Source organism: Cetorhinus maximus, chromosome 1 (genome assembly GCF_964194155.1).
Source record: "Cetorhinus maximus chromosome 1, sCetMax3.hap1.1, whole genome shotgun sequence".
Classification (NCBI taxonomy): Eukaryota; Metazoa; Chordata; class Chondrichthyes; order Lamniformes; family Cetorhinidae; genus Cetorhinus; species Cetorhinus maximus.
Window position 1 is genome coordinate 128735703 of NC_135879.1, and position 12709 is coordinate 128748411.

At 42.2% G+C, this 12709-nt stretch overlaps 1 protein-coding gene across 3 annotated transcripts in view; it reads right to left on the minus strand.

The window, feature by feature from the left end:
• rell1 (RELT like 1) overlaps positions 1 to 12709 on the minus strand; it is a 79645-nt gene that overhangs the window by 7340 nt on the left and 59596 nt on the right. For 2 of the 3 annotated variants that reach the window (XM_078546128.1, XM_078546123.1), the window contains exon 7: positions 11855 to 11900. In XM_078546128.1, the coding sequence (XP_078402254.1) occupies positions 11868 to 11900 (33 nt within the window). In that variant the 3' untranslated portion in view covers positions 11855 to 11867. The remainder of the gene's footprint in view (positions 1 to 11854; positions 11901 to 12709) is intronic. The other variant, XM_078546116.1, reaches the window with a different exon arrangement.

Genomic DNA, 12709 nt, shown 5'->3' on the forward strand with positions numbered 1-12709 from the left:
TAGGTCCCTTCATCCAAGTCATTGATGTAGATTGTAAACATTTCAGGGCCCAACACTGATCCCTCTGGCACTCCACTAGTTACAGCTTGCTAACCTGAAAATGACTGTTGCTGTACTAATGAAATCACAGCAAGCAATCACTATCTTTAAATGTGACACAAACACAAGAGCAACTTTATCAAATACTTCATTTAGTAGACCACATTAATGTCACATTTCTGGATTTACATCTATTCTACTGGGAAAGGAATGTTAGTTTAAGCTACAATATAATTTAGATATCTAAGATTCAAAGATTTTAATGCAGTAAGTATTAGCACATTTTTTCTAATTCAGGGGAGCAGTCTTGTAGACATTTAAACCACCAGAATGAAGGAACGTCTCTAAGCTCTTGAAAGATTGAGCCAGCCACCAAACTAATTATTTTTATTAGATCAAGACAAATAAACTGCTGGCACACACAGATGATTCTAGGCAGCATATGTAGTTCTGATGAAAGGAGTCTTGAAACATTAGCTCTGTTTCTCACCACAGATGCTGCCTGACCTGCTGAGCTTTTCAAGCATTTTTGTTTTTATTACTTTTAGTGGTCACTTCTGTTTTGCCTGCGAGCACTCAAGGCCTGATCTGGTTTCCATTATGTGGAGGATGTTACCAATTTAACTGGCAACCCTACTGGCCTGGGTCAGGGAGCAAGCAGAATACAAGACGCCTAAATTCCAGTGAATACAAGCTAGCAAGAAACATGTGGCTTGCTGTGTAATGATAAGTCTGAGTGAGATCCAATAAGCAAGGACAAACTTGTCAATTTTAAATACGTCAATTTGTTGCCCGTAAAGTAGAGCAGATTAACATTCATGGTCTTGTATCATTAAAATAAAATGAATCCACCCACTGAAAGTTTGCTGAAGCATGTGAGGATGTGGAAAGACACAATATCCAGTTCAGATCATACATTCGCAGGTTATGCCATTATATAAATGGATATTCAAGCCTACTCCAGCAAACCATGCCTCACACCTGGATGAGTGCAGCTCCAACAACACTCAAGAAGCTTAACACCATCCAGCACAAAGCAGCCCGCTTGATTGGTACCTCATCCACAAACATTCACACCCTCACATCGATACACAGTGGCAGGAGTGTGTACCACCTACAAGATGCACTGTAGCAACTCACCAAGGCTCCTTAGACAGCACTTCCAAACCCACCACCACTACCATCTAGAAGGACAAGGGCAGCAGATACATGGGAACACTACCACCTGGAAGTTCCCCTCCAAGCCACTCATGATCTTGACTTGGAAATATATCGCCGTTCCTTCACTGTCGCTGGGTCAAAATCTTGAAATTCCCTAACAGCACTGTGGGCATACCTACACCACAGGGAATGCAGCGGTTCAAGGAGGCAGCTCACCATCACCTTCGAGGGCAATTTGGATGGGCAATAAATGCTGGCATAACCAGCGACGTCACACCCCGTGAATAAATAAAAAACAACACCCACTTAACTTGTAAGTGCACCCATCGCCATCTGTCTATACATTTCTCACCGCCCCATTTCTCCATCCAGCATTGACTCTCACTCTCATTTTTATGCAATGTCATGCCTCTTGCTCATAGTGACCCTCAACAAATGCTCTCCATCCATCTATTCAATAAATGGCAATACTCTCACTCATAGATCTCTCCCTTCCTTGCAAGAGAATAGAACACAGAACATCAGAGACAGACAAAAAACCAAAATGACCTTCCAGCCATTTCTCAAGTGACAGCTGGACATTAGGGGAGTTTTGGCATGTTTGGCCATCAGAGATGGAGCCCCCCAAACTAATGGGGAAATAATTAAATACCAGACAGCCACATGGCACAGAACAGTCACTCATATTGACTTGATGTCAGCAGCTGAGTAAAATATGGTCATGAAACATTTTTAACTCAAGAGTTCTAATTCTGAATTTTAATCTCCTATAGTGTCCCACAGGCGGTGGTCAGGACAAAAATGCCGCCGACTCTTCAGAAGAGTTCACACATTCTGAGGGTGCACCATCACAGGGCTTATGCAGACCTTGCACTAGCTTAGACACTCTCAAATCACAAGAAAGAGCAGAAGAAGACGACAGGGACGGAAGTGCAGGATTGGAAGGCATAGGATCCTCCAAGCTCTGCTCAGCTAAACACAAATGCTGTATTCCAGGGACGCCGACAAACAGGGTTCTTCTGGATCAACAGCAAAATGTCTGCTTGAATCCATGCCAGCTCTCTGTAGAGCAATCCAGTCAGTCCCAGTCCTCTGCTCTATTCCCATAGCCGTGCAAGTTTACTTCCCTCAAGTGCCTATCCAATTTCCTTTCAAACTGATTGATTGCCTCCCCTTCCATCACCCTTGTAAGTTATGAGAAACTACTTCCATTGGCTGAAGGACCAAAAACCAGAGGAAAACCAATTAAAGCAGATTAGCAAACGAAACACAGGCAACACGGGGAAAAACTTTTTTATGCAGCGAGTGATTAGGATCTGGAATGCAAAAGGGAGCTGGAAAATCATCTACAGGAAAAAAATTGAAGGGCTACAATGAAAAGGCAGGTGAATGGGACTAACTGAGTAGCTCTCACAGTGACCTAAGGACATGATGGGCCAAATGTGCTGCAACCTTTCCATGATGCAATTCTATATTTATAAAAATATATGTAAAAAAGTTCTTCTCATATCCCCACCACTTTCCCTCCCAGCATCTTTTGCCCAAAACCTTAAATCTATGTTGCCTAGTCCCTGTACCAGCAGCTAGTGGCAACAGTTTTTCTTTGTCTGCCTTATCTAAACCTGTCATAATCTTGTACACCTCTATCAAATCTACCCTCAATCTTCTTTGCTTCAAGGAGAACCCCAACTTTCCTAAGCTAACTTAATGAAGTCCCACATCTCTGGAATCATTTTGGTAAATCTCCTCTGCACCCGCTCAAGAAGCTTCACATCCCTCCTAAAGCGTGGTGACCAGAACTGGATGCAGTGCTCTAGTTGTGGTTTAACCAGGGTTTATAAAGGTTTGGCATAACTTCCCTACATTTGTACTCAATGCCTCTATCGACAAAGGCCAAGATCCTATAAGCTTTGCTAATTACCCTCTCAATATGTTCTGCCACATTCAAAGACCTATGCACATGAACCCTGGGTTCTTTTGTCTCTCCACAGTCTTTAGAACTGTCATTGAGTTTATATTGCCTCCCACTATCCCTTCGGCCAAAATGCATCAACTTGCACGTCTCTGAATTAAATTCCTTTTATACACTCCTTCAGGCTATCATCATTGGTCCCTCTTCCTATACATACTACTCAACACCCTACACTCCTTCCTGTCCTCACCTTAGGTTTGAATATAAACAGCCAGGTGGCAGTGGAAGCAACAGAGCCCACAGCATTGCAGGAAAGGGACTCAAAAGCAGATGAACAAAAAATCAAGGAGTCATGTCACAAGGCAGCAGACAGGTTGGTTGCTACTGAAGTTTCATTTTGTTCTTTAAGCTCAGGAGGTGCATTAAACTCTGAACTAGCTCTAAGTTAGTATCTCTAACCTCGTATCACTTAATTAAATAAACTAGATGAATGAATTAACTCATAGAAGCAAAATAATCAATTCAACTGATTACAACTAATTAAACAGTTAGACATAGAAGGACAGGGAGTCAAGGACAGCCATAGCTACAGCACGTGAGAGTAGCTTCTGGACAGCAGTGCAGTCCAGTATAACCACATCCGTAATGAACGTCTGCAGCTCAAGGAACTTTAACTCGGTGTTGTTGGATTGAAATCTGAGCTGCAGACATTACAGGGCATCGGTGGTGGTGGGGTGGAATTACCTGGACATTTTGTTCTGGGAGGCAGTCGCATCCCTTAGGTTAAATCGTACTTTAGGTCGGTAAGGGCAGGGGGTATGACTGAGTCAGGCAGGTATGCAGAGCCAGCATGTAGTGATGGAGGAGTCTCAGCCCTTGTCTTTATCCAACAGGCAGGAGGTACTAGCTGCCTATGTGGATGAGAACAAGATGGCAGGATGGATGGGCAAACTGACCATAGCACCATCGTGCAGGTGCCCATTCAAAAGGAAGGAGTGAAAAGAAAATAAGTAGTGATAGGGGACAGCATAGAATGGGTAAAAGATATTGTTCTCTGCCATCGAGAGTGGGAGTTGCAGTTGTGTTGCCTGCCAGGGTGTGGGACATCTTATGGATGGAGAAGAGCTTACAAAATCTTAGAATGGTTACAGCACAGATGGAGTCCATGTCTGTGCCGGTACTCTGTGAGAGTAACTCAGCTAGAACCGCTACCCCACCTTTTCCCACAGACCTGTAAATACTCTCTCTTCAGGTAATTATCCAATTCCATGTCAAAGTGACAATTGTATCTGCATCCACCAAACTATCATGCAGTGTATTCCAGATCCGAACCACATGCTGCATCAAGCTTTTCCTCAGGTCGTCTCTGGTTCTTTTGCTAATCACCTTAAATCAGTGTCCTCTCGCTCTCGACCCTTCCGCCAATAGAAACAATTACACCCTATGCACCCTGTCCAGGCCCCTCATGATTTTGAACAATTCTATCAAATCTCCACATAACGTTTTCTTCTCTCAGGAGATCAGTCCCAACATTGCCAATCTATCCACGTAATTGAAGTCTCTCTTCCCCAGAACCATTCTTGTAAATCTTTTCTGCACCCTCTCCAATGCCTTCACATCCTTCTTAAAATATGGTGCCCAGAATTAGATAATATTCCAGTTGATGCTAAGACAGTGTTTCATAAAGGTTCACAACACCTCCCTTGCTTTTGTACTTAATGCCTCTATTTATAAAGCCTAGGATCCCATATGCTTTATTAACCACTTTCTCAACCTGCTTTGCCATGTTTGACAATTTGTACGCATATATCCCCGGATCCCTCTGCACTCCCTTTAGAATTATCTTCTTTATTTTACATTGTCATTCCTCATCCTTCCTACCAAAATGTATCACTTCATGATATTAAGTTTCATTTGTCATGTGTCTGTCCATTCTAACAGTCTTTGTCCTTTTGAAATCTATCATCATGCTCCTCACAGTTCAGAATACTTCCAAGTTTTGCATGGCCTGCAAATGGCCTGCACACCCAAGTCGCAGTCATTCTAGATGAAGAAAAGCAGTGATCCTAATACCCACCTCTAGGGAATTGTGTTACGTACCATCCTCCAGTCCAAAAAACAACTTTTCACCATTACCATTACTCAGGCAACTTTATATTCATGTTGTCCCTGTCCCCTTTATTCCACGGGCATCATCTTTGCTGACAAGCCTGTTATGTGACACTTTATTAAACATCTTTTGGAAATCCAAGTACACCACTTCAACTGCATTAACCTCATTAATCCGCTCTGTTACCTCAAGGAACTCAGTAAGCTGTTAAACACAATTTGCCCTTAAGTCCATACTGGTTTTCTTTAATGAATCCATATTGGTCCAAGTGATTGTTAATTCTGTCCCGGAACAACATTACTAAAAGCTTTCCCACCACTGAGGTCAAGCTGACAGGCCTGCAGATGCTGGACTTATCCTGTCATCTATGATGCATTCACATTTTCAGCTTCATCGTATTCTTGATTTCTTTCCTCATCCAGGGAGCTCTCGGTTTGTTTGGTCATTTCCCACTTGGGGCAATGTACCTTGGCTGTGCCCAAACTATCTCCTCTTCAAGTGCAGCCCTTTGTTCAATTATAGTTTCGCCACCAATATTTGATTCCAATTCATCTGGGCCAGATCCATTCTCACCCCATTAAAGTTGCCCCACTCCACTGCCTAACTGCTTATTTTTACGCTAGATTGTTGCTTGTATTTCTCCATAGCTAGCCTAAACCTTATGACACTGTGATTACTGTCCCCTAAATGTTCCTCTGCTGCACTTGATCCACTTGGCCCACCTCATTCCCAAGGACAAGATCCAGCAATGCCCCATACTTCATTGGATTGGAAACATACTGATGTAGAAAAGTCACCTGGAAGCACTTCTGAACCTCTCTCCCCTCTTTGCCCTGTATCACTATCTCAGACTTTATGAAGATAATTACATTCTCCCATTATAATTACTATACAGTTTTGCACCTCTCTGTAGTTTGAAAATTTGTTCATCTATATCTTTCCTATTAGGTGACATTTAGAATACGCTTAGCTGCATAATGGTATTTCTATTGTTTCTTAGCTCTAACCATATAGATTCTATCCTTGGCCCCTCTAGGGCATCTCTTCCCAGCTCAATAATATGACCCTTAATTAATACTACCACCACTTCTACTTTATTTCCTTCCCTATCTTTACCAAACATTTTGTATTCAGGAATATTTAATACCTGATCTTGCACTTTTTTGAGTCACGTCTCCAATATCGCCATATCATCATATTCCCCCACAGCTCACCAACCTTTTTAACCACTCTATGCATTCACACACATGTATCGCAAAGGAATTTAGGTCTTAAGATATTGCCTCTTCATCTAATCCCACTTAACAGCTTACAATTTCTTACTCTATTGCCATCGGTCCCTTCCAATTCTTTGTACAGCTTGCTTTTCCTCTATTATTATCAGCTGGTTCCCACCTCCCTGTCAAGTTAGTTTAAACCCTTCCCAATACCACTAGCAAAATGTCCTGCAAGGGCATTGCTTCTAAGAGGAGGGGTGGGGGGGATCCAATTGGTGTGCTCCACATAGGATCCAAGACATATGTAGAACAAGAATGATGTTCTGCGGTGGGAGTTTGAGGAACTGGTGTGAAGGAATGCAGCTACAAATATGGAGCTATAAGAGAATCCAACTATAAATACAGAGTTGTAATATTAAGATTGTGATTCTTCTACAAGGTTGGGATCAAAAATTAAAAGCAGAGTTCTTCTCTGGACAAAGGTTTAAAAGTTTATAAACATGCCTGGGCATAATTTTGTGCTCAAGGACACCAACATCCTGTAGCATGGAATATGGTATTTCCTCAAGCACAAGGCAGTCCTGAGAAAAACAGGAACTGGCCTCCACATCACCTCAGCAAGGCATTGATAAATTGTAAGATACTAAATCCAACAATGAATTACCTTAAGGATGACCCTCAATAATTTGTCAACTGAATCCTGAAAACTGAGTGTAGTGACCATTATCTATTTCAGTACTCTGTTTGCTTGAAGAATGTTGACAAAGACAAAGGATTTTGCCCATCATGACTGCTCAACAGGCGTCCTGCTGATCCATTTGTCTAATGGTATAAATACTGGAACCACACAGTAGGATTTTTAGACTTTTTGAATTCACTCGTGTCTTTCAAGCATTGCTACTGTAGTGTAGTAATGATATTTCCTCTCTTAATTGGGATAGATTATCTTGCTAGACTCGGTAGCTTTCCACTCGGGGATTTAAGATAAATATGACTTTAAATATTGAAGGATATCTTAAACATCTCTCTAACATTAATAAGGCTTGTATTCTCTAATAGAAACAAGATTATATTTTCTTTTCCTAGAACTATCAATGTTGGGATTACCATCAAAAGTGAATTGCATGTTCTGTTCTTTAATAAACCTTTATATAACTTAGGAAATACAGTCTCTCATATAGCCTTCCGTATCCGAACTCAAGAACCCATCTCTGTACACTCTTCAGTGGAGAGTTACATTGTTGAGGAGAGATGTTCGTATCCTTATAATATCCGTTATAATCTAGCTGTGTTAAAAAGGCTATCTGGTGGATGATTATATTTTCTAGCAGTTCCTTTCCTTTAGGGAGAGTCAGATCATCCACTTCATTGGGTTCCAATTAATAAAGCAGAACATCAAAGGTAATAATCTTTGCATTACAGCTTGAGACATATGCATACTGATTTAGGGTTAAGCAGGTTAGAGAATTAAATGTGTGGCTCAAAGAATGGGTAGAAAAAAAAGGGGTCCCAATCTATGGAGCATTGACAGTAGTACTGGAGAATGAAGGGGATATACTTTGTTGGGATGGGCACCACCTAAAGAGGATACGGATCAATATCTTGGTGAATGTATAACTGGACTGTGGCTAGGACTTTGAACTAAAAGAGAGAGGGAGGGAGGGGTCAGGTGAAAGGAAATTTAGAAAACTAAAGAGAAAAATCGAGGTGATAGAACAATGGAGTGTAAAGACAAGCAGAGTGGGAGCGGAGTGACAGAGCGTTTAATGGTAATATTCGCTGATGCACTAAGGTCCATGCAAAGAATAGTGGTAAAAAGTGAAATTTAAAGTTCTTGATCTGAATGCACAATCGATTTGTAACAAGATAGACAAACTAGTGGCACAAATAGAGATAAATGGGTTTGATTTAATCACCATTACAGAGATATGGGGCAGCATTTTCCCGTCGGCGAGCAGGGCCCGCTCACTGACAGGTAAAATTTCATGCGGTAACGCCGGGCAGGCGTCCCGACATCACCGCACGTCATTTAGATTTTCTGTTCGATGGGCACGCAGCTGACTCGGCTGCGTGCCCGCCAAACTGTCAAAGGCCTATTAAGGCCATTTAAAGCCTAATTAACTCAATTAAATGAGCTACCCGTCCAACCTTAAGGTTGGCAGGCAGGCAAAGAGCCCAGGCGGCCTTTGCATTTTTCATGAAACCTCATCCACAGACGGGATGAGGTTTCATGAAGTGTTTTAAAATCTAATAAAAAATTTTATGTTAATTCTTTGATATATCCCAGCTCATGTGGCAATGTCACATGAGGGGACATGTTTTAAAAGTTTTTATCTTCCTTTATTTAAATTTTAAAACCTTTAACTGATCTCCCTGAGGCACCTCTGTGCCTCGGAGATTTCTGCGCTGCGCGCAAAAGAACGCACTCCTGACTTAGGCAACACACCCCCCGCCCGCACAGGGAGCGCTCAGCACTTCTGGGTGAGCAACACGCTGGGCGGGCCACATAAAATGGCGGCGCAGCCCTGGCTGGGGGTGCCGATCAGGTTTGCGCCCACCCCCGCACAACCCCTCTGATGGGGGAAAATTTCTGCCCCTGGTTGCAAGATGAAGGAGGTAGGGGAATAAATATACCCAGGATTCGTAACGTTTCACAAAGATTAGCAGAAAAGAAACAAAGGATTAGTCCTGATAATAAGAGATGACATAAGAACAGTAGTAAGAGAAGAGAAGACCTTGGCTCAGAATATCAGGAAGTAGAATCAGTATGGGTGGAGATCAGGAGTAACATGGGTGGAAATAGGTTATAGGCCTCCTAACAGGAGTTATATTATTAAACAAGACACTTATCAATAAATAACTGGAGTTTATAACAGAGGCAATGTAATAATAGTAGGGAACTTTAATAATATATGAGACAAATCAAATTGGCAAAGTTAGTCTGTAAGATGAATTTGTAGATTATTTTGACAACAGTTTCCTAAGAGTAATACATTGTGAAACCAACTGGGAATAAAGCTATTTTTGATTTAATAAGACAGGGTTAATTAGTAATCTCACACTAAAAGATCCTTTGGGGAAAAGTGATCACAATGCAGTTAAATTTCATATTAAGTTTGACAGTGGTATACTTGGGACCAAAACAAGAATCTTAAACGTAAAAGTCAATGACATAGATATGAGGGGGTAGCCGGCTCAAGATTGGATAAATAGGTTATAAGGTTGCGGCGGTAAATAAACAGTGGGAAATATTTAAAGAAATTATTCAAAATTTTCAAAAAAAATACAATCTATTAAAAACAAAAATTCAGCAAGAAAGATAATCTGTGACTTATTAGGGAAGTTAAAGTTGTACTAGATTAAAAGAAGAATCTTATAATGTTGTGAAGAATAGCACTAAATATGAGGATCGGGAGAGTTTTAGAAATCTGCAAAAGATGATCAAAAACATGGGAAACGATTTTTAGATCGGCACGCGGGCATGATCAGCGGGCCCAGGAGTGGCCAGGGAACAGATCGCCGACTACAATCAGCCCCCGACTGCAATTTCACACTGGCTGGCCAATTAACAGCCAGTCAGCGTGAAGCGTGTGCCAAAATGATCAGCACTGCCTGGGTTGGGGGCGGGAGGAGGGCGTGCGCTGAAATCAGCGCAGAGGAGCGCTCACAGAAAGCTCACTGAAGGCAGAGAGCAGCCTCAGGGAGTTGAAGACTTCAAAAATATCAAATAAAGGTTTTTAAATCCGGCAAAAAATGTCCATGCAACACAAGCAGTCATCTGAGCATAGACATAAAAATTCTGTGCATAGATTTTTATTTTTTTAATTTAATTACGGAAACCTTACTCCGTCCTTGGATGAGGTTTCCTGGAAAATGCAAAGGCCGCCTGGCCAATTTGCCCACCTGCCAACTGTAATGAACGGGTAGCGATAAATCCTAGTTAATTGCGCCATTAATGGACTTAATAGCCCTCTTAATTGTCGGCGGGCGCGCTTTCAAGTTTAGCACGTGCCTGCTGACTGAAATATCGTGCAAGTGCGTAATAACATCGGGACGCTCGCCCGACATCATCACACGCTATTTTATGCTCGAACGGGTCGGGCACACGCCTGCCTGCTCAGCAAAAAAATTCTGGCCATGATGGAAAGGGCCAAATAGAGTGTAAGAGTAAACTAGTGAGCAGGAAATTGGAGTTGACGTAGACGATCAGCCATGATCTTACTGAATGGTGCAGTGGGCTTGAATGGCCTTATGGTCTACACCTGCTATTTCTTACATTACGAGTCTCAATTGAATGAGTCTGCAGTTCCCCTCTACAATTCCCTTTAAACTGTTCATCAGGCCCATAAAACCTGCATCCATTTATCCTAGAGGAGCAACATAAAATGTCCCCTCCTCTACTTCAGACAACTATCTCACTGCCCCCTCACCCACACACCACTTACCCCCACCCCATAATAAAGTTTCTCACCATCCTTTCAAAACTGCGAAGACTATCATCATCAGGCCTCCCACTGGCCCCTCCTCCCTACCAACTAACATGCTTGTCTTTTAGCACTTTATTCTATCATCTCTGATCTCTTTTTTAAAAATCCTCATCATTCATCATCCTCAATACCCATGTCGACTTCTCCACCAAGATTCCTCCTATTTCTCTTCACGTAGAGGCTAGGGGAAGTGGTCCTTCAACTTCAGCAAATTTCAACCTACAACTCAACTGAGTCCCTTCTCTGCAAAGCTTTCCTGATTGTCACACCATAATCTTGGAGATCTCCTCAACTTAGTCATCTCTTGTGGCCTCAAAGGAATCCAGAGATCGCCATTACTGATCAGGCAATCTTTGACTCTTTATCAACTACCCACTCTCACGCATTGCCTCAAATTCTACTTTTCTCGCTAAATGCTCATGGAAAAAAAAACTTGCCCTTACTTATGGCTATCCATCCATCAAAACATCTGCTGATGCTGTTGTTGTTCTGCTTAACTCACTCTTTCACCTCGAACTTCAACACCTTTACTTGCAACAAACCAATCAATATCAACAATTCTCATCAGCCCCACATTCACTCTTAAAAAATCTCAAAATCTAGCTATTTGATCTAATGTTTAGTTACCTCTCCTAATCTTTTTTGTCTTGGTTTGGCATCTATTTTCATCGCACCCATTTGTGAAGTGCCTTGGGGTATTTTTATGTGAGACATGCTATATAAATCCAAGTTGTAGTAATCGTAGTATATGTAGTTATGCAACTCTAAAGAATCTAGAGACTAAACACATAAGTGGGTACATCTCTTCAAGGTAACGTGTTTATTCTATTATACATGGAAGATAAATTAATCAAAAGAACGAGGACAATGAAAGGCATGCCATAATGCACTAACTTTCAAATTTCTAAAAGTATAAGAAAATACTTACCCAAATACAAAACTCACTGCATATCTTTTGTTTCCTGCAATGTTTCCTGAAAACAAAAAAATTCAGAAATATTAAAAGTGAACATACTTCTGAAAACACAAGGATTGATTAAGCAGGATATCCAAGCAGAATACATCTAAAATGTAAAATATCTTCTCTAACAAATGGCTTGGAAGTATATAGGCAATCGTCAGTACAACCAGTCACCAAGGCAGAGAGTCTGATGAAAGGTCACAGCTTTGAAACGTTGGCTGGAATTTTGTCCTCACAACTGGCCAAGGGCGACCATATCTCGGCCATCTCCAAAACCTGGAGCCACATTTTATGGGGGTCAGGCAACTAAGTGATTAACCTTTGGGGTTTCCAACCCTAGGAGCTGCAGGCCAATTGAAAGGCCAGCAGCTCAGTAGTCTCAGCAGCAGCGTCAGGAATGGTGGCCATGCTGAGACTGCACCTGGAAGAGAAGGAGACCCTGAAAGGATGCCACCTTTCCAACTAGGTAAGTGGAGCCTGGGGGGTCCAGGACCAGTCAGGCAGGCCCCAGCAAGGAGGAGGTAGGGTTGGTGAGGGCAGGCATAGCTGTTGCTGTGTTGGGGCTCTCTGTGATCCAAAGAGTGCCCAAAAGGAGGTCCCCGAGTTCACTGGACAGTCCCCCCACAAGCCGAGGTGCCTCCCCACCACCGCCACACGCTCGCCAACACCCGCCCACTGACTGCCGCTAGTGAATGCTAGCAGAGATGGAAAGGAAGAAGCCCTCAATTGGCCACATAAGTGGCACAACTGTCCTCTCAGCGAGAGGGCCATCTGGCATCTACCCTATAGCTGGTAAAATAGCATGAAGTTGGAAGGACACTC